Genomic DNA, 18,838 nt, shown 5'->3' on the forward strand with positions numbered 1-18,838 from the left:
AAAATTGGTCCTTCAGTATTAATATACAGATTAATTAAATATACACACAAAAAAGACTAATTGACAACAACATTTTTTTTAGCTCACCTCCCATTGCAGATTTTTCTCTCTCACGTGTTCCATCTTTCAAACTGCAGTTCGACATATCCGAGGGTCGGATAAGAGAGAATGGCGGGTGCCTTTCTGGGGAGAAAATGGTACGGCCCCAGGATGGCTGTGCAGAAAGGAAAAGAGATTATTGAAAAGCTATGGTCTAATAGGGCATAACATGATTGAGATGGCAATGAATGTTTGTGCAAGCATGACTGTAGTGTCACCAACACAGTTTTGGATCAGAGCCAGTGGTCCATGGGCCAAAAAGGAAAAAGGCCCACTTTATTTGTTTGGTCCCCACTCCCACTACCCCTCTCCCCCCACGCCACCCCCGTAACGTTTGTTTATTCTAAAAGTTGAGTCGAGTTTATCACCCCACACACGATAAGCAAAAAGTGGGGCAAAGCAATTGGTTCAGTTATGTCTGTCCTGTCTACAAATGTCAGTTTATTATCGAGGGACAACTTAATTTCAATAGAATGTTACATTTTGAACACAAATCGGACACAAGTCAGAAAGCCAACCTGCAGTTTTGCAGTACTTTGGCTTTGAATTTGTCCCAATCGCGCATGTGCAGAGAGGAGCGAGTTCACTTCTTTTGTCTATCTACCTGTCTGGCAGTCAAAAAAATTGAAAATCATTCCAAACAAGAAACTTCATGTTTTTAAGGACATCATAAAGGACACACACACCAGGTACAAAGAACTAATGTAACATGTTAAATAGGGTGGTGTAAAAGACACTGCATCATCAGCGGTAAACTTCCAAATGTTTTTTTTTTTTCCAGAACCTTTAAAAGCCATACTTTGGTTAAAATGAATTACATACTTTGAACACTGAAGGATCACCACAAATCGCCTTTTTAGCACTTTCAAAACCCTTCCTTTTCACAGTACTTGGACAAAATATTATGGTATTTTCTGTTATCACGACCAATCAAATCTTCCGCTCGTAGACCCCGCCCGTATCCTAGTTTCTCAAGACAGTACGGCATTAGGTGTTCTATGAACTCGCGAGTTTGAAAAGGTGACGAGTTAAAACAAATATCATTATTATGAAATATTGTGGGGGTTTGGGAAATTTCCAGATATGGAACCGTCTAGTAATGATGAGTAGTTTGTGGAGGGAGCCGCTTTTGTGAGCGTTCTTACTCAAGTGTATGTAAATTGAAAAGCAGAGTGAAAGAGGATCAGTTGCTTTGTGGGGTAAAGAAAAGCCAGTCATCAGTTGCTTTGCAGTGTACGATGCCATGCCAGAGTGCTGCGTGTATCGCTTGTGCTTTACATGTTAAATAAACGCAAGTTTAGACTGCACATGCTTGCCGGTTAGTTAGATATCAATCAATTTTTTTAAAATAATAACAATAATAAAACCTGAGGGTTTATGATGCCCACCAAGACCACAAAGTTGACTTGGGTCCAGCATCTGGAGTAGACCATCCAAAGAGTGGATTCTGCCAGATACATAAGTATGGCACACTGGTGGCATGGCCACTTTCCAAGGTATGCCAAACATCACAGGGACTTTTGGTGAACTGGCAAAACATGCATTACACAATGTATTCATTTCAATATCAAGTGGTGAATACAAGGTAGACTTTGTCTGCAGCCTCAGCTTGTGAAAGATAAAAGCAGGCTACAAGTGACTCAACAGTTACGAACATCAAAGACGCAGCACAGAAAGGTCCTACACATTGTTTTTGCCATTTCTTAAGAATTGGAACAAAGACAGCAGCAGGGTCCACTACTCAGAAGTGGTCCAAAGACACCTTTGCTTCCAGCCTGGACAATGAGGCTTATGTGACTCAAAAAGAAGCCCATCATTGCCCGAAAGTGAGGGTTGGAGCAAACAGTTGTCAAACTAGGGCGCTCAAGGTCCGCCAACAACCCCATTCTGGTAAAACTACCAAAATCACAAATCACTGCTCACCTTCACTCTTTCATTCCTCTTTTTCCCGCCTTTGGAATAAACTCCCTCACTCTGTTCCATCTCATTCTTCCCTCCAGGCCTTCAAAATAGCTGTTCACAACCACCCCCATCCAAATCCTCGATCTTTTCTACCCCTGTTAATCCACCCCAAACCCACCTCCTTCACATTCCCTGCTTTCCTTCATGAAAGTCCCTATGATGTCCATCGTGTATACCCCGTGTTCCCCGCCCCATCCCTCTCCCTTCCACAGATCTCCTCATGTCTCTGTTCCCCACTGTTTTGTCCTTCCCACTCCCGCCCCTCTTGTCTCATGCCCCCCTTGCTATGCGTTGTGTGTTCGCTCTCATACGAGCTTTGACAATGTATTCCAATTTTTTTTTGAAAAACACTGGAAAATTTGCATGACCATCAAAGAATAAGCAGACACTTGAATGCTTTTGCATGCTAAGCTGGTGATGAGGGCCATGATGAATTTGTACTCAAGTGTGTTGACACAGATGTTGCAGTTGTTGCTGTGCATCATTTTCTCGAATACCACTAAGACTCCCAACAATGGATGGAGGCCCTCAATGTCAGACATGAGTACAGGGCCCATTTCTCTCGACGCATTTCAAGCATTTGATACAGTCTGGCATCTAAGGATACCCCACTCGGGTTACCGACTTCCTCGACTCTTGTAGTCAACGAGTGGCTCTCGAAGGGATCCTCTCATCTCCTCTCCCTGTTAAAGTTGGAGTGTCCCAAGGCAGTGTTCTGAACCAACTCCTTTTCCCATTCTTCATCGACGAGCTCTCTGACTCTGGAAAATCCTCTTTATATCGATGTTGACGACTCAACCCTCTGCCGCAACATCCCTCATTCCTTAGATAGGCAAGAGGCAGCGTTCTCCCTCTCTGCAGAACTTGATGGTGTCGCAAGCTGGTCAAACACTTGGAATATGTCTTTCAATCCTGAGAAATCTCACACTCACTCTGTAAAATGTCTGGTAAACCGTTCCATCTACTTTCTGAATATTGTTACGGCTGTGGAAATTCGCAATACACCATAAAGGGTCCTCAGGTGAGATATATCGATAAGTTCATGTGTAGTTAGCCCACACCCGTTGTTTCGAGGAAATATGTGCGATTCATCCGGGCTGCGACGCTTTGAGTTAGCCATTTTTCTTTCTCTCTCGTTATTTTGGACCATTAAGCCACCAACAACTCAAATACCACCACCTTCGCCTCTTTACCTCCACAACTCCATCCCGCAAACATCGCTTCACCGCCATTCCCAAACGACGCCCGCCAACAACCAAACCACCACAGCAAACCCCCCACCACCTTCGCCTTTCTCCTTCCACAACCATTAACCACACTACCAGTCAACACCAAACGTCGTGCTGTCCAGGGCCCATTCGCTAATTGATGCCGAACGCGTCGAGCCGCGGGTACAAATGGGTCCCTTTTAGGAGAGGAAAACAATCAGGAAGGCTTCACGCCCCTTTTTGCCCGACCAATGGCTGAACGTCGGGTGGCATGGCCCCGCCTCCAAGTGAGTTTTGATCCGCGAATCTGCATACAGGCTCCTCCCCTGGTCTATAAAAGATGCGAGCACGATTCAGCTCGTGTGTGTGTCCAGGAAGGAGTGTGAAGAAACGTGTCCAGAAAGGTGTCCAGAAGGGGTGCAGAAAGAGGCACCGGTCGGAAGTCGTGAAGTCTGAGGCGTGTGTTTGCGGGGATCGGACGGCAAAGGGGACGGAGCTCGGAGTGGAGGTCGAGGGACGAGTCGGAGTGGAGCAGGGACGCAGAGGAGGGCTCAGGGGCGAGAGTTCGCCAGAGTCAGGTGCGGTCCCGGAACCCTGCTAGCGGGACGGAGCGTCTGCCATTCCCCTCTCCCGACCCCGAGCATCAACAATTCCCCCCCCCATCCGCGCTGAGATAGTGCCGGTAACCCCATCCATTCCCCAACCCAACCGTGGTGCTTGCGCGATCGTACAGCGTAGGCCGCGCACTTCAGGAGCAACTGCCTTCACAAGCGTTTGGAAACCTGATCTGCACCCCAACATAGCTGGAGCACCATCTGTAGTACAGCCTTTCAGATCAACCCATGACAGCCCAACTTGATCAAAGACGAAGGACACCTCTTCGAAAATGTCCTTTGCTTTCCTTGTGGTTTTAAGTGGGCGGCAAAATAGTATTTCATCCTTGAACTTGGCTTCATGCACGTACCGAACGAGCGCTAACATTTGGGCACAATTTGCCACGTCAGTTGACTCATCCAATTGCATAGAAAATCCGCATGGAGATGCCTTGATTTCTGCCACCACCTGGTCACGAATATTGGTTGACATTTCTTCAATGCACCTCTGAACTGTGTTGTTTGACAACGAAAGAGAATTGAGCTTCTTGGCGCTTTGTTCTCCCAGCAACTAAGTAGGATGCCTTTACGGCTGCCGTGGACTGCTGTTAAAAACTGCCGCTGCCGTCGAAGCCGTGCTCTTTTCATGGCATTTTCCTTCCGACGAAAAAAATCATGGTCCTTGTCGCTGTGTTCAGGATGAACAGAATCAAAATGGCGCTTCAATCGACTTGGCTTCATAGATTGATTGCCGAGAACTTTTCCACAAATCACACACTGTGGAGCTTCTAATTCACCTTTTTGGATGGAAGTGAAGCCTAACTTGAGATAACTCTCCGAATATTTTCGCATTCACATGATGCTGGTGAACGATAACGGTAACAATAAGCCGGGCAATAAGCAATGATGACAGTGTGGCGTGTAGAGACAAAACGAATTAGACTTGTGCACAATGGTCGATAACAAACAGCTGTCAGTGTACAGCCGCTTTCGATATAAATTTAATTATTGTGCACAAGCTGCATGAGAGAGAAGTAAAATAAAAACTGCGTTAAAAAAAAAAAGCACGCTGCCGCGTACCACGCCGCGTACCACCGAGAAAGTCCAAATGTACCACAGGTTGGGAACCCCTGGGTTAGAGTCTATTAGGTGAACTCTGAATATCCATTACCCACAGACTGCAAACTAATTTGCAAGGAGCCATGACGTGGATATATTGTGTGATGATGTAATATTGATACCTTGGCTGTGTGCACTGAAAAATATTCACAATCTCTCAAGTTTGGTGTCAAAACTTTACTAAATGATCCCTCTGATCTATTCTAATACATACGGTAGATTAAACAATACTTCAGATTATATATAAATAATCAGAATCAAGTCGTGTTAATGTGATTGACAATTTTGATGAAGTGTTTTCTTTGATTATTATTAATCACTGTGATTACATGACTGTTCAGGTGAATTAGAAACACATTTGAAACACCATTGAACAGGTAATTGAATAACTTTTCAAATGATATACAACATTCAATAAACAGTTTATTCAAAATGAGACAGAAGGCTGCTGAGCAACCATACCACCAAAATTTCAGAGTACGAAAACCACTTTAAAAGCAATTATGGGTACCTCTCTCCAAGGTGTCTGAAGTAAAATTCCATCCCAAGATATTTCGTGTAAACATCTTTTTTTTCATCGTTCATGACATCCCAAGGATAAAAAATAAACCAACCAAGTAGCGTACTGGGGAGGGGGGGTGCACAGCAGTCTTAACCAGCCAATGGGATAACACTTATCTATTTATTGGGCCCTTATTCAGAGCTTGGAGTGCTGCTCTCTGTCCTGGACTGGCACCCCTGCCTCACACCTTGCTCATTTTGATGCCATGGAAACAAAGGACTTCAAGATTATTGGAATGTCCTGCGACGAAGCCAAGTCCCTGGGTCTTTCATATTGCAAACAGGTTGGTGGTCTCTGTTTCCTACCGCCTCCTTTCTGGTGTTACACCATCTGCCTTTGGTGCTCCGCAAACCCCCCCCCCCCACCCCAATAAACCACTCTTCTGGCAGAACTCCCAAAATCTAGAATCTATCCATCTTATTCACCCTGTGTCCACCACTAGCCCTAATTTCTCCAAGTTTCTCCCCCTTCCCTCTCTTTCTACTGTTCCTTTTGTTCTGTTACGTCCTGATCTATTCTATGTTCCAGCCCATCCATGATCCTCGATGTGTACAAAAAAACCCAAAAACATTTCTCAACAAGCACCATAATTCCCACAAGGGTTCCAAATATCACTGAAATGGGAAGGCTGTTGGGCAAGAAAGCATCTGGAAAACCTCCTGGCTTGCATTTGGTTGGAGTCAGGACGAGGCATCCAATTTAATCAGACCAGCCACCACGAGAGCAAAAGCTATGGTTGCACTCGGCCGAAAGTTTGGCATTCCAAAGGAACGTATTCAGTCATGCCAAGCATTTGTAAATTTACTCTGATAAACCAAAAAGAGATGTTAACTTGCTTTATTACAAACTGTTCTGTGAAATTACTCAAACTTCCCAGGTTCCTCCCACCAAAAATGCGCTGGGAAAAATAAAATAAAATAAAATAAAATAAACATTGAGAAGGCAAACTTCCAAGCAGCAATCAGGCGAAGAGCCTTGGTATCAAATGCGCAAATGCCTTGTCCACATGAACATGGACAGACCATAGACCCTGGGGAACTACTCCAATGAAAGTGTCCAGTTTAGCTTCTGGCCCACAGGCTACAAGCTTTGGAATAAAGCACAAAACTCACTCGTTTGCAGTTTGATCCATCATCACAAAAGTGGCCGAGCGCATTCGACCAATGACCAAAGAACTCGCCCAGAGATAAGCGCAGGAAGCTGCCGTCGGTCTCCCGGATGCCGGCCAAGTCAGAAGGAGCCTGAGAAGCACGCATCATCACGTGCGATGAATGATGCAAACGCCAAGTGTCGTCAAGTCCTGGTGAAGACCCACCTTGAGTTTCATTATCTTTCTCCACCTGGAGGAACAGGGATGAAGAGGGTTAGTTGTCAGCACAGTATAAATGGTGTTTTGCTGGCTATTTTGTAAACCACATTAATCAATCTGCCATTCTCTTGAACAGTTATAAACAGCAAACTCATTAGAGAAATTAAACATCTGGATTTTGTTTCCGGATTTAAATTTTTATGAGCCGTGCACATCCTCTAATCAGTACAACCACCATTAATTTGTTTGTACAAGGTGTAGGAATCAATTTTCAGGACCATGTTATAACCGAGCATTTCATCTAACTGAGAAGTTAAAAATATTGACCTTAAAATTAGAAATACGTCCGACAACCCGCTGCTTGCAACGCTGCTGGAAAATATTCGGATTCTTCAGATCACGTCGTAGCTTGTCACAAACTTTTGGAAGTCGTTAAGGTACAACTGACATGGGAAATGAAACGATAAAATTAATTTTTTATCTTCAAGAATGAGGAGAGAAATGAGACGTGAAATTTTTTTTCAAAACTAATCGAAAGCATGCTGGAATGCTCTTATATGGGACGGCACTCACAGATTGTTCCCTAATGGAGCGGTTCTCGATCCACGGTTCACGAGCTGCACGTAGCTCGATCGACGAATGTGTGCGGTCCACATATGCCAATAAAAAGCTATCAGATTTCGTTTTGTGCTTTGTAAATTTCAATGATCTCGATTTATATTTGTCGGTGTTATATGCATGTCCACAATGGTCTACACGATTGAGCGAACTACAATCAACCACATGCTATAAAGTAGACCTTTTTTTTTTACCTGCAATGCAACAGGACAGACAATCAACTCAAATAATCCATCATTCAGAGTAGAAAGCAGTTTTAGATGTTAATTACTGTCCAAGCATGTGCCGTAGAAATGTGCGTTAGTATATGAATCGGATGCGATTTGAATGGTCATGTTATTTCTCTTTGCACGTTTTAAAGCAAAATGTTACCACAATCGGGCACTGACTGTTACTTATGTAGCTTTGTGTTCGCCATGAGCACGGGTCTCACAATGTGGCAAGCTCTGGGTTTAACTCCAATTGAATGCTGTCGTTGATGATGATGATGTCTGTGTGCTCCATCCGAGTACTTTTATATATTTATCCCCATGCTTTTTGGGGGGAAAAAAATAAATAAAAAACCACCAAAAAACGGGGTGATATTGCAATCGGCTCCGTCCGTCTTGTTCAGTCTTGTCCGTCATGTTATCGCCTCCCAAACAGTTGTGCAGAAATTCACCAAACTTGAAAGTTACAATCATCACAGGGCAAGAAGGTGCAAGGGCAGTACAATTTTTGGCATCGCCCCCCTGTGGCGGGGTAAAAAGGTCAAATACCAAAAAAAAAAAAAAATGCAATGATGAGCACATTTTGAAACATTGTTTAATGAAACTTGGTAAGGTGGTATATGGAATCAATAATGGGGGATGCATGAAATATGCAAAGATGTTTTGGATTTGACCCCACTTCATGCCCCAGGAGGTGGGGGACTTCGGATCACAGGGGCCAAAAAAAGATTTTAAAAAACAATAGAACGGCACTCTGTAGAGCACAAAACCTCCGTCAACCTGAAAAGTTTACGCTTTGTATCCCACTGACTGGCCAGATCTGGAAACGGACCTGAACCAAAATCGAATCGGCTTGTTCATGTCACCTTACCAAAAAAAATCAAATTTTTGAAACATCATGCCACATATCATTTTTGGCCCCATCCCTCATTGGTGAAGAATCACTTCAAAAATAAATAAATAAATATCATACCCTGAACCTGATGTGGATTTTGATCATAATCACCAAAATCAAATCGATTTGTCCTTGTCACACACCCTATCTGCCTACAAAGTTTCATGAGAATCCGTCCATAACCTTTTGAGATATTGTGCTAAATAGGGTTCTATCCCGATCACTCAATGGTGAAGAATCACTTTAAAAATTCTCGGATTAAGATCTGATTCAGATCATGACCAAAACTGAATCGATTGTTTCTCGTCGCACACCCAACCTCTCCATCCAGTTTCATCAGAACCCGTCCATAACTTTTTGAGACATCGTGCTCTAAATCATTTTTTGGACCAATCTCTCCAATGGTGAAAAATCACTTTTAAATAATCATAATAAAAATTTTAGGATCCACATCCAGATGTTCACCAACATCTAATCATTTTGTCTTTGTCACACAGCCAATCTTTCCACAAAATTTCATCCGAATCTGTGCACCAGCTTTTTGAGATATCCTGTTCACAGACAAAGACAGACAGACTTACAGGATCGAAACATAACCTCCATCCACCTTCGGTAGCAGATGGAAAAATTTAACTCAAAATCTGATATAACATCATTCCTGGTGGAACGTGTTACCATCTTCAGATGGGAAGCGTGGGACTTTGTGATGGTGCGCCATCGACTTCGCTCTAGTTTTCTATTGCTTTGAGAAATATTAACAAAATATAATTTTGTTTTTAAAAAATACAAATTTGTGTGCTCCTTCTGGTTTCCTGCTTTGGTAGAATAATAAATATTACCGTTCGAACCACTGCGTGAAGAAACCGCAAGCTCTTCTACTTCTAACTTGGAAAGAGGCAGGTTTTTAAATCTGGCAACTTCATGATTAAATGAACGATTTTGTTCCAAGAGAATTAATTCTTACCTTTCCAAGGGTGCCATTTCGATCAGTCTACAACAGCAGAAACCCTTTAGAATGAAGCGTGACAGCGAAACTCGGCTGCTTTTATATACAGATTATGGAATAAAAGGAATACACAGTATACCACAATGGAAATAAACTTTGCACAATCAAGTCATTAATTAATCGCTATCATTTCCTGGGTACTACATCAATGCATTGTAATGCGAGTTGTGCCGTGGTCGGCTGTACCCATCAATGTAGCGAAGATCGAGGCCATTGGTCCCCAGTGCAATCAATTTACACACGCTTGATGGAATGCAAACCTCGCCGAGTTCTGAGCCGATCTGGGACCTGGCAAAACTACCAAGCCGGATTGGAACCAAGTTTTTGCTACAGAGTCTCAGCGCTATGATTAGATAGCATTGAGTTTCACGTGACAGCAGCATGATTTAAACCTAGTGTTTTAAAATCACTACATCCAGGAAGGAGAGGAGGCTAGGACCATACTCTGTGCAGAGCGTTGGTGCTGCCTAAGCAGTCTCCTTGGCTATGAGGAACAATCCTGGACAGGTCGCCACTCCGACACAGTATACCAGGATGCTGGCACTCATTTTGTCGACCTGGGAAGGATGACAGGCCGAGTTAACCCACCTGGTATTAATTCAACAGCTGAGCGGGATTTGAACTCAGGACCCTCGGATCCAAAGCTCGCTGCCCTAACCATTAAGCCAACACCAGGCTTCATACAGGAAGGAAGACTACGTAATTATGCCTCATTAGCATTGCCTATTCATGAAAGGACAGGACAGAGACAGAGACAGACAGAGAGTAATGGTGTGCAGATCCACTTTTCGATCATTTATTCTCAAATATACTGCAAACAAAACACACAGGCGAGACTCTGTCTTGCTTCAAAAGTTATGAGTAATGGCACGCACACATATACGCGCATGCACAAAATTGATTGGTCGCCTTCATTTAGGCAAATAAAACCATTTGTTAGAACCCACTCTACTAAACCTCGATGTCATAATCTTAAAGAAGATCTGAAATAAAATTCTGAACTTGCAGAAGCTCATGGTAAATAAATGACAAACCAAATGAAGAAAAACAACAAGGGAAGCCTTCTAATCTTGCGCAGGTTGAAAGAGCTCAAAAATGGGAGGTCATATATTCCTGAACAGCAAAGAAATTTTTTTGGGGAGTGATTGAGAGCGGTCTGTTGCCGATACACCGTCCAGGTTCAATTTTGTTTATTTTGTCCAATTGAAAAAAAAAAAACCAAAAAATAGTATTTCCCCACAGGATTGTATCAATTTGAAGCAACTTTTACTCTTTTTTTTAATTCTATTTTTTCCTTCGAGGAGCGTTTCCATGTTTCAGGGTGGGACAGAGACGGACAGAGACAGTATTAGTCTATGTATATAGATAGATGCAAGACTAGGCACACGCCGTGATATCGGTCCACAGAGTGGCACTGAAAATCAAATTTGTCAAACACATAATTATCTGTTTATCAAACAAAACTGTCCAATTTGTTTATGCTTAGTGATGACTGGAAATCTTGATGAAAGCACTGGGGTAGGCTAGTTCTTGTGAAAACATTGCATTCAAACAAATGAGTGAGATCATAAAAAGAGCACATCAGAACCACACTTAACACGATCGTAGCGAAGACCTTTCGATCAAGCTCTTTTAACACACTAAATGTTAAAAGGCAGAAGAGATGAGGTTTACAAACGCAAATGACCATTGAGAACTGTAAAGAAAGCATGCCAGAAGCACTGGCATGGCCATGTGGGGAGGAACACCTTCATGCAAAAAAAAATAAAATTAATTTTAGTAATGAATAAACAAACAAGTGTCAAATCCACAGCCCACAAAGATTATTTTTTTTAAGTTTTAAAAATATTTACCTCGATGAATGGATTTTCCTTCTTAAATTGTTCTTCGTCCTCTTCAAACATCGCCTTCCCCTCATCTGATTGAAAAAAAAAAAAACACAGAAGGAGGTCATTCACACATTCAGCATCGATCCAATCGTCACAAAACACAACATTTTTACAAGGAATTACAAGGAACTTTTTTGCACAGGAGGAGTCCATTCGGACCATCATGCCGGTGCCACACAAATACCAGATTTAATAAATACATCAATTCACCTTCCCTCCGTGTGCAGCCTTTTGGTTGCTACACTGGTACTCATTTCGCCAACCTCAGAAAGATGACAGGCTGAGTCAACCCCCTGGTGTTAATTAAGCGGGTAAAAACGGGGCTTGAACTTAGGACCCTAGGATCCCAAGCCACCACCCGAACTGCTAAGCCAACACCAGGTTTACTTGGCACTCAAATTGGTATTTATAAGCCAGAGTGCCAACCCCAAACTAGGCTTTGTATAACCTCATCATGTCAACCAGCTTACTTCCACACATGAACACCTCTTCCTCCAGTCCGGTGTGGCCCATCTGTGAGCTGTTGGTGCCAAACTGCTGTTCAAGTGGGGTGTAATAGGCCAGATTCGTGACCCAGTGACCCTCTGAGTCTTTATAAATAACATCATTTCCTGACACAGGGTTCTTCTCATTCCAGGCAGGAGAATTGACGATACTGTTGGAATCCAGGGGCGTGGATGGACAGAAATACATCGAGGAAAGTCTTGAAGGTCCGAGCTCTTTCAAACTCAACTGCGCTTCCTGGGGTAGGTTAGTCAAAGGCCCAACCAAAGGTAAGAATGTCAGCAACCAACTATGCAAATATTTACAACTGAAATAAAACTTCAATACCCACACCAACAATATTAAAACAGGTTTGTTACAACTCACCTGCTCGACCCCATTATCTTGATTTGTAACGTCATCATTCCCAGGTATGGTCTTCTCAAATGTATCACCTTCAAGAGGAGAATCCTTTTGTGATCTTACCACATCACCAACCTTACAATCCACCCGGACACCTCCTTAAAAAAAAATTTAAACAATAAAATCAAATTGCATTGCAACGCTTGTGTTCTCAACAATTATAGACTTGAGTGTATACTCCACAAATGGACCCTTACCGACTTCTGGGAGAGAATCGTGCTGGGACATCTCTGGAATATGGTCTTCTTCCTCGTCTGAATTCCAACCATCAAGAACCGAAAGCGGAGCTAGCTGAGAAAGCAACAGCGGTGGCAAGTTTTTACACGAGTAAACTTGCGAAGACCAAAAAACACTGCAATCTTGAGTATATCCATGCACCACATGGATGTGACCATAAATCATATTATCATAAAGCATCAATTTGATACAGACCGAAATGCACAGTGTGGATTACGGACGGTTCATTCCAAATTAACAAACCAATAATTTAAACGCACGAATTTCTGATTCCCTCACCAAGATTCTGATTCCTTCACCATCAGCCATGATATTTCTTGGGCAAACCACATTTCAAAGTTGGCCTCCAAAGCCAGCCATCCACTGGGAATCCTCCGTCATACAAAGTCTTTCTTTGGCACACCTGAACTCCTATCCACCGACAAGACGTTCAACCGCAGCTTGATGGAGCACCGCTCTCCCCTCTGGGCTGACTCCCCTGCCTCACGTGTTGCTCAACTTGATGCTGTGGAAATCGAGGCCTATAAGATTATTGGAATCTCGCACGATGAAACAGCGTGTACAGGCTTATCACTTCACCATCAGAGACAGGTTGGTGGTCTCTCTGTCGCCCACTACCTCATTTCCGGTCTTGCATCCTCTGCTCTTTCCATGCTTTGTCCACCCGAGGTTTCCGCAGGGCTCACACAGTCCATCCTCAACCCCTATCTGGTGGAACTATCGAAATCTAGGATCACTACTTACCTCCACTCATTTGTTCCTCTTGTTCTCAAACTGTGGAATCAACAACCACATCCTCTTAAATTTTATTCTTCCCTCCAGGTCTTCAAAGCAGCTGTTCACCACCATCTCTTATCTTCCCCCATCAAAAATCATGATCTTTTCTACCCTCGTTAGCCCCACCCAAATGGACGAAGTTGAAATAATCACAAAATCATTTTATTGGGTCAGGACATGCGGGGTTACTGACAAGAGTCCAAGTTTCTCCCAGCCAGCACAAATGTTCATGGTTTGAATGGTGGTTTCCCACGGAGCCACGTTGGTAAGACTAGTGCTTGCTGCTTGGATGTGGTGTGTTGTCTGGAGAGTGGACACTCCCTTCAACCTTAGTGGAGAATTGTATGAGACCCGACGGCCATGAGCGCTGGTGCATTGCACATGTACAAGGACACGGAATATGTATGTAGTCGATGACCGAAAATAATTTACCATTTAGTTTAAACCCCGTTTTAATTTGACGTTTATTCAAGGATAATAATTTTTCAAACACTGTCAACAAGTCATTATAAACACAGGTCACAAGTAAGTTGCTCATCCCCAGAGCCAAGTCCCAAGTATGAGCGTCAAGTCAATTTTGTCCAGTCCGAATCAAGTAGCTCGTCGCAAAATTTTCCGTCGCCAATCACAGGGGAGGGGGGGGTGCATTTGGAAGCATTTAGTTTGAAAGGAACATCAAGCTGGATGTTATGATCGGGACAATGAAGAAATGACGGGATCGTTCATGAAGGAGGTCGTCGAGTCAGAAACATGACTACAGAGACACTGCCAACATGAGATGGGATATGCATTTTAAATATCTGTTATTCTATTCTGTGCTTCTGATACATGTATTTAATGAAATGTGCATGGTTGGAGATGTGATATGATGGACCAAGCTTCCACTACCTCCGTGCAAACAAACAAATAGGGCATTTGATTTGTCCAAGCACCAATAACTTTGTCAATACATTTCATTCTACAATTTTTTTCCTCTCTCCACTACATGGATTTGAAGTAGGGCCTAAAGTTTACAATCATGCATTTGAACACGAACAGGTAACTTAGGGGCAATCTCACAAAGACAAGCTCGAAACAGCATCCAAAATGAACACAAGTGAAAACGAGAACGGCACTCGGTAGAGCGCATACCCTCCACCAGGCTGAACAGTTTATATTTTGGATCCCACCGATAGGCCGGATATGGATCCGGACTTGAACCAAAATCTAACTCTTCCACCAAGTTTTTGGCTTGTTCTCGACACCGAACAAACTCATCCACCAAGTTTTGGCACATTTCATCCACAACCTTTTGAAATGTGCTACATATCGTTTTTGGCCCCGTCTCTCAATGGTGAAGAATCACTTTAAAAACTAAAAGTTTGCGTATCCGGATTCGGATGCTCACCAAAATCGAATCAATTCATCCTTGCCGTACAACGACCTGTCTGCCAAGTTTCCTCCGAATCTGTCCATAACTTTTTGAGATATCGTGTTAGATATCGGTTTAGCCCCATCACTCAATGGTGAAGAATCACTTAAAAAATTATAGTGTCCGGATCTGGACCTTCATCAAAATCTAATAAATTCGCCCTCGTCACACACTCAACCTGTGCACCAGATTTCTTCCGAATCTGTCCACAACTTTTTGATATATGCTGCTCACAGACAGACAAACAGATAGACAGGGGTAAAAACAAGCTTCTTCCACCTTAGTTCAGTGGCGGAGGTAACAATGGGGATAATATTCTCAAACGGTGCTCATGTAGATAAATGCAAATAAATAAATAAATGACATTCTGTGCAACCTACCGAATTCAGAATTACACCGTGGTCCAGAAGACCTTTGGAGGATTTCGAACAATTCTCGATGTCATCAAGAGAGGCTTGCCTGGACAGGTCCCGAAGCATCCCACCAGCAAGCCACATGCTTGGCCTTTGGAACTCCTCCTGTCGAGGTAAAAGGAAACTGCGAGTTAAGGCTCGAGAAATCCTCAAGAGACACCCGGGACCTTTGGAATGAATGCGACAATGCCTCAATCAATTTTGGCTTGGTTTTGCTGAAAAAAAAAAAACAATGAAAACAATAAAAATTGCTGGGTTTTTCTACCGTGGTAGTATTTTAAAAAGCTGCACAAGAGGCTTGAAATGTGAAACTGTCCAGCTGCAAAGCTCGACTAATCCATGGGAAAGGTGAGAAAGCAAGTGACAGACATGCAAAGGCAAGAAAGAAAATTGGCGACAGACATGACTGGGAACAAAAGAGAGAGAGAAACACAATTTGGAAAGATCGGATGTCACTCTCACCCTCTTCCTCTCCCTAAACAGCCAGGTAAACAGAGCCATTGGGATTGAATGAGGGTAATAAAGTGCACGAGTAAGACTAATAATGACCACATTTTAGTCGCAGTTTGAATGCATCAAAGTGAACTGTAAAAAACACAACTCTGAGGATCTGACCTCAAATTTGGCGGTTGCAGAAACATTTGAAAAACCTGGAAGCTCTGGCAACGAGAAATTGTACTTCTCTAATTCTTTAACATCATCTTCATCTGAAAGGAGATCTGAAAAAGAGACAAATTGGTGAAGGTTAATTGGGGGGGGGACATTAAAAATAGTCAAACTAATTATTTGCAACAGTTCAACACTTTTCAAACTTTCAAACATTTTGGAAGTGTTTTTAGTTTTAATCTGTCAGTAAACAGAAAAAAAAAAAATGAACAAAAAAGAAACGTATGGAAGTGAATGAAATACGTTCAGTTCATTCGATCTCACAATTATTTTTTAAAAAACAAAAAAAACGATGCAAGATGAAGTGATCGAGCATCAATTTCATAAACCAAGCTCTTCGGACTGGCTAAGCAGGCCAAAAAAATAAAAATAAAAATCACCGGGTAGTTTACGAAGACCTTCAGGCACAGACTCACTTCCTTCATGGTGCAGACCCAAAAAATCTGGACGGACGTGTGGCGGAGCCTGTGGAAGGGGCGCAAAACACGCGTGCAAAGCTTTTATAAAATCAATCGATGAGATATTACAAGAACTTCATTGTGCCCTACAAGTACAGTGAGAAAATGGTTATCTGGCATTACCAGGTGCACACCGTTTGCATCACGGCATTCCTTGCTTTGGAGTGGGACCAGATCATACATAAAATCTGCAAATTGAAAGAAAACAAATACAGCAAGGATTGGCTTTAAGAGAACGAATAACGATTCCAAATGTACTTTTGAAGGTCACAACAGTAAGAGTAACATTATGAGATCAATGCATGCACTATGCGAAATTCGGTCACTCCAGGTAAATGCACAGGTATTATTCAGTGTGGGCCCTAAAGACAACTCTTACCATCGATATTACTCAGCGATAGAATTCCAAGTGAACTCTCCTCGAGGACATTAGAAAGCGTGTTGTGCTCCATCGCAGAATTTTCTCCTTCACATTTTCGTTCTTCGTCTCCATTGGTGCCCACAGGAGCAAAAGGTGAACGGTGTGGGATGTAGGCCAAAGACCTGCCAACCCAACATAGTGGCAATCTCTACTCAAGAGTTCAAATTTGCACTGCAGTCGAGCTGTCGGACTGTCGGTGAACATCGAAGCATTGCATGTGAAGAGAAACGTTTTGCATTCATTATGCTTCTAACCAGATGGTTATGGATGGTTAATCTATTTCAGCACATGTCCCTTTTTTTAGCAACTCCATTTGCATAGGTGTGAAAGTGCAGTTGTGGAAGTACCTTGGAAGGTAACAGATTGCGTCCAGATTGGCCTATAATGTACAACTAATATATTGATGAAAAATTATGATTCATCCACCAAGACACAATGATAAGAGATTCAAATCAAATAATAGAAGTCAATGTTTGCTTGGAATGCAATGTTACGCCAATCACCAAATCGGCTTTAGCTGGCCTGTTTGGTGATCAGCTCAAATCGATTTGATGATCAGTGCAACGTTGCATTCCAAGCAAACATTGCTTTCCAGTCTGTTATTATGTTATTTGAATCTCTTATCATGTACTACAAATCCATGCCCATGTAATGCGGCTGGAAGATTCCAGAACAACTTATCTGGAAGATTCCAGATTAGAAGCATAGAGCATTCTGTCCCAGGCCACAACAATACAACATGGATTGATGCCAGCACATTGACTTCATTAGGGTTTTTAGAGCACAGGCTGACCACAAGCACAACAAGTAAATAATTTTTTTTTTAAAGATTGTAGTACAAGTCAGCAAAGAGCTTTACATTGCATCCTATTTTTTTTAAATTACCTTATTTTGTTTTAATGAATAAATGCAACAGCTCAGAAGCAATTTAAAGAATATAACATGGCCAACTCAACGAACATCTCCATATCTCTATATTTATATCTCTCAGCCAACATGGACCAACTCTCTCTTCCTCATATGTAGTGCTTTCAACAATCACCTTTCCAATTTATTGGGTGTTGATATCTCTCTCACCAGCCATGGCTGATGGCACTGCAGCAAATGACTTGTGTGACTCCATGGACCTGACTCAATCTGTGAACATTCCCATCCAGATTTCTACCAATGGTAAATTCTACCGTCTGGACGATGTGCCGACAAACTTTGCTGACCAATTATCTGGAGTATGATCCCCTCCATCCCTTTCCTCACCTCAATTAGCACCACAGCAGATTCTGCTGGTGAGAGGGTCGAATGAGTCGGTTCCATGTTCGCTTCCACATCGTGTCCCCAACCCCTCGGTCTCCATCCTCACCTTACCCAGTTGTAGCCAAATGCTCCTGGACTGCGTCCTTATCACCTGAGAATATGGAGAGGTTGGTGGCAATCCTCGACTGATTTTGCAACTGGCCTGGACAGCCTAAAAAACTGCTCTTCTGCTCTTGCACACCATCTTTATGCTCTGTTCACCCAACAATTTGCCCAAGGTAATCTTCCATTTGTTTGGAATTCAGCCAACATCACAGCATTACATAAACATGGTGAACAGTGCCTTCAGAAAGTATTCACACCCCTCAACTATTGTCACATTTTGTGTTAATTTAAAATGGATCAATTCTTTTTTTTATCACCGATTGACACAAAATACCCCATAAAAAAGTGAAAACATGTTTTTTAGAATTTATTTGCAAAGCTGAAATGTCTTTTCAACCCCTTGTCAAGTATTCAACCCCTTTGCTCAGACACTCCAAATTGAGCTCAGTTGCATCCAATTTCGATTGATTATCCTTGCGATGTCTCTACAACTTGATTGGAGTCCACCTGTGGCCAATTCAATTGATTGGACATCATTTAGAAAGAACCAAACCTTTCTATACAAGGTCCCACAGTTGACAGTGCATGTCAGAGCAGAAACTCCACCATGAAATTCAAGGAACTGTCTGCAGGACTCCGAGATAGAATTGTCAGGACGCATAGAACTGGGGAAGGGTATAAAACAATTTCTAGAATGTTGAAAGTTCCCAAGAGCACAGTGAGC

The 18,838-nt window shown here is 42.6% G+C and overlaps 1 protein-coding gene across 12 annotated transcripts in view; it reads right to left on the minus strand.

Annotated features, from left to right (window-relative positions):
• The window catches only part of PMEPA1 (prostate transmembrane protein, androgen induced 1), a 282,083-nt gene that overhangs the window by 248,188 nt on the left and 15,057 nt on the right, over window positions 1–18,838 (minus strand). For 10 of the 12 annotated variants that reach the window (XR_015060363.1, XM_085889548.1, XM_085889546.1 and 7 more), the window contains 11 exons: window positions 16,717–16,880; window positions 16,461–16,525; window positions 16,260–16,344; window positions 15,829–15,932; window positions 15,181–15,318; window positions 12,573–12,666; window positions 12,340–12,473; window positions 11,940–12,210; window positions 11,434–11,498; window positions 6,656–6,883; window positions 88–214 (listed from right to left, as the gene is read on the minus strand). Coding sequence is in view for 11 of the 12 variants with exons in the window: in XM_085889548.1 (XP_085745674.1) it covers window positions 88–214; window positions 6,656–6,883; window positions 11,434–11,498; window positions 11,940–12,210; window positions 12,340–12,473; window positions 12,573–12,666; window positions 15,181–15,318; window positions 15,829–15,932; window positions 16,260–16,344; window positions 16,461–16,525; window positions 16,717–16,880 (1,475 nt within the window). In the remaining variant the exon portion in view is untranslated. The remainder of the gene's footprint in view (window positions 1–87; window positions 215–6,655; window positions 6,884–11,433; window positions 11,499–11,939; window positions 12,211–12,339; window positions 12,474–12,572; window positions 12,667–15,180; window positions 15,319–15,828; window positions 15,933–16,259; window positions 16,345–16,460; window positions 16,526–16,716; window positions 16,881–18,838) is intronic. The other 2 variants (XM_085889549.1, XM_085889552.1) reach the window with 2 other exon arrangements.

This window comes from Eptatretus burgeri, chromosome 7 (assembly GCF_056783735.1).
Source record: "Eptatretus burgeri isolate ZD-2024b chromosome 7, Ebu_testis_v1, whole genome shotgun sequence".
In the NCBI taxonomy this organism is placed as follows: Eukaryota; Metazoa; Chordata; class Myxini; order Myxiniformes; family Myxinidae; genus Eptatretus; species Eptatretus burgeri.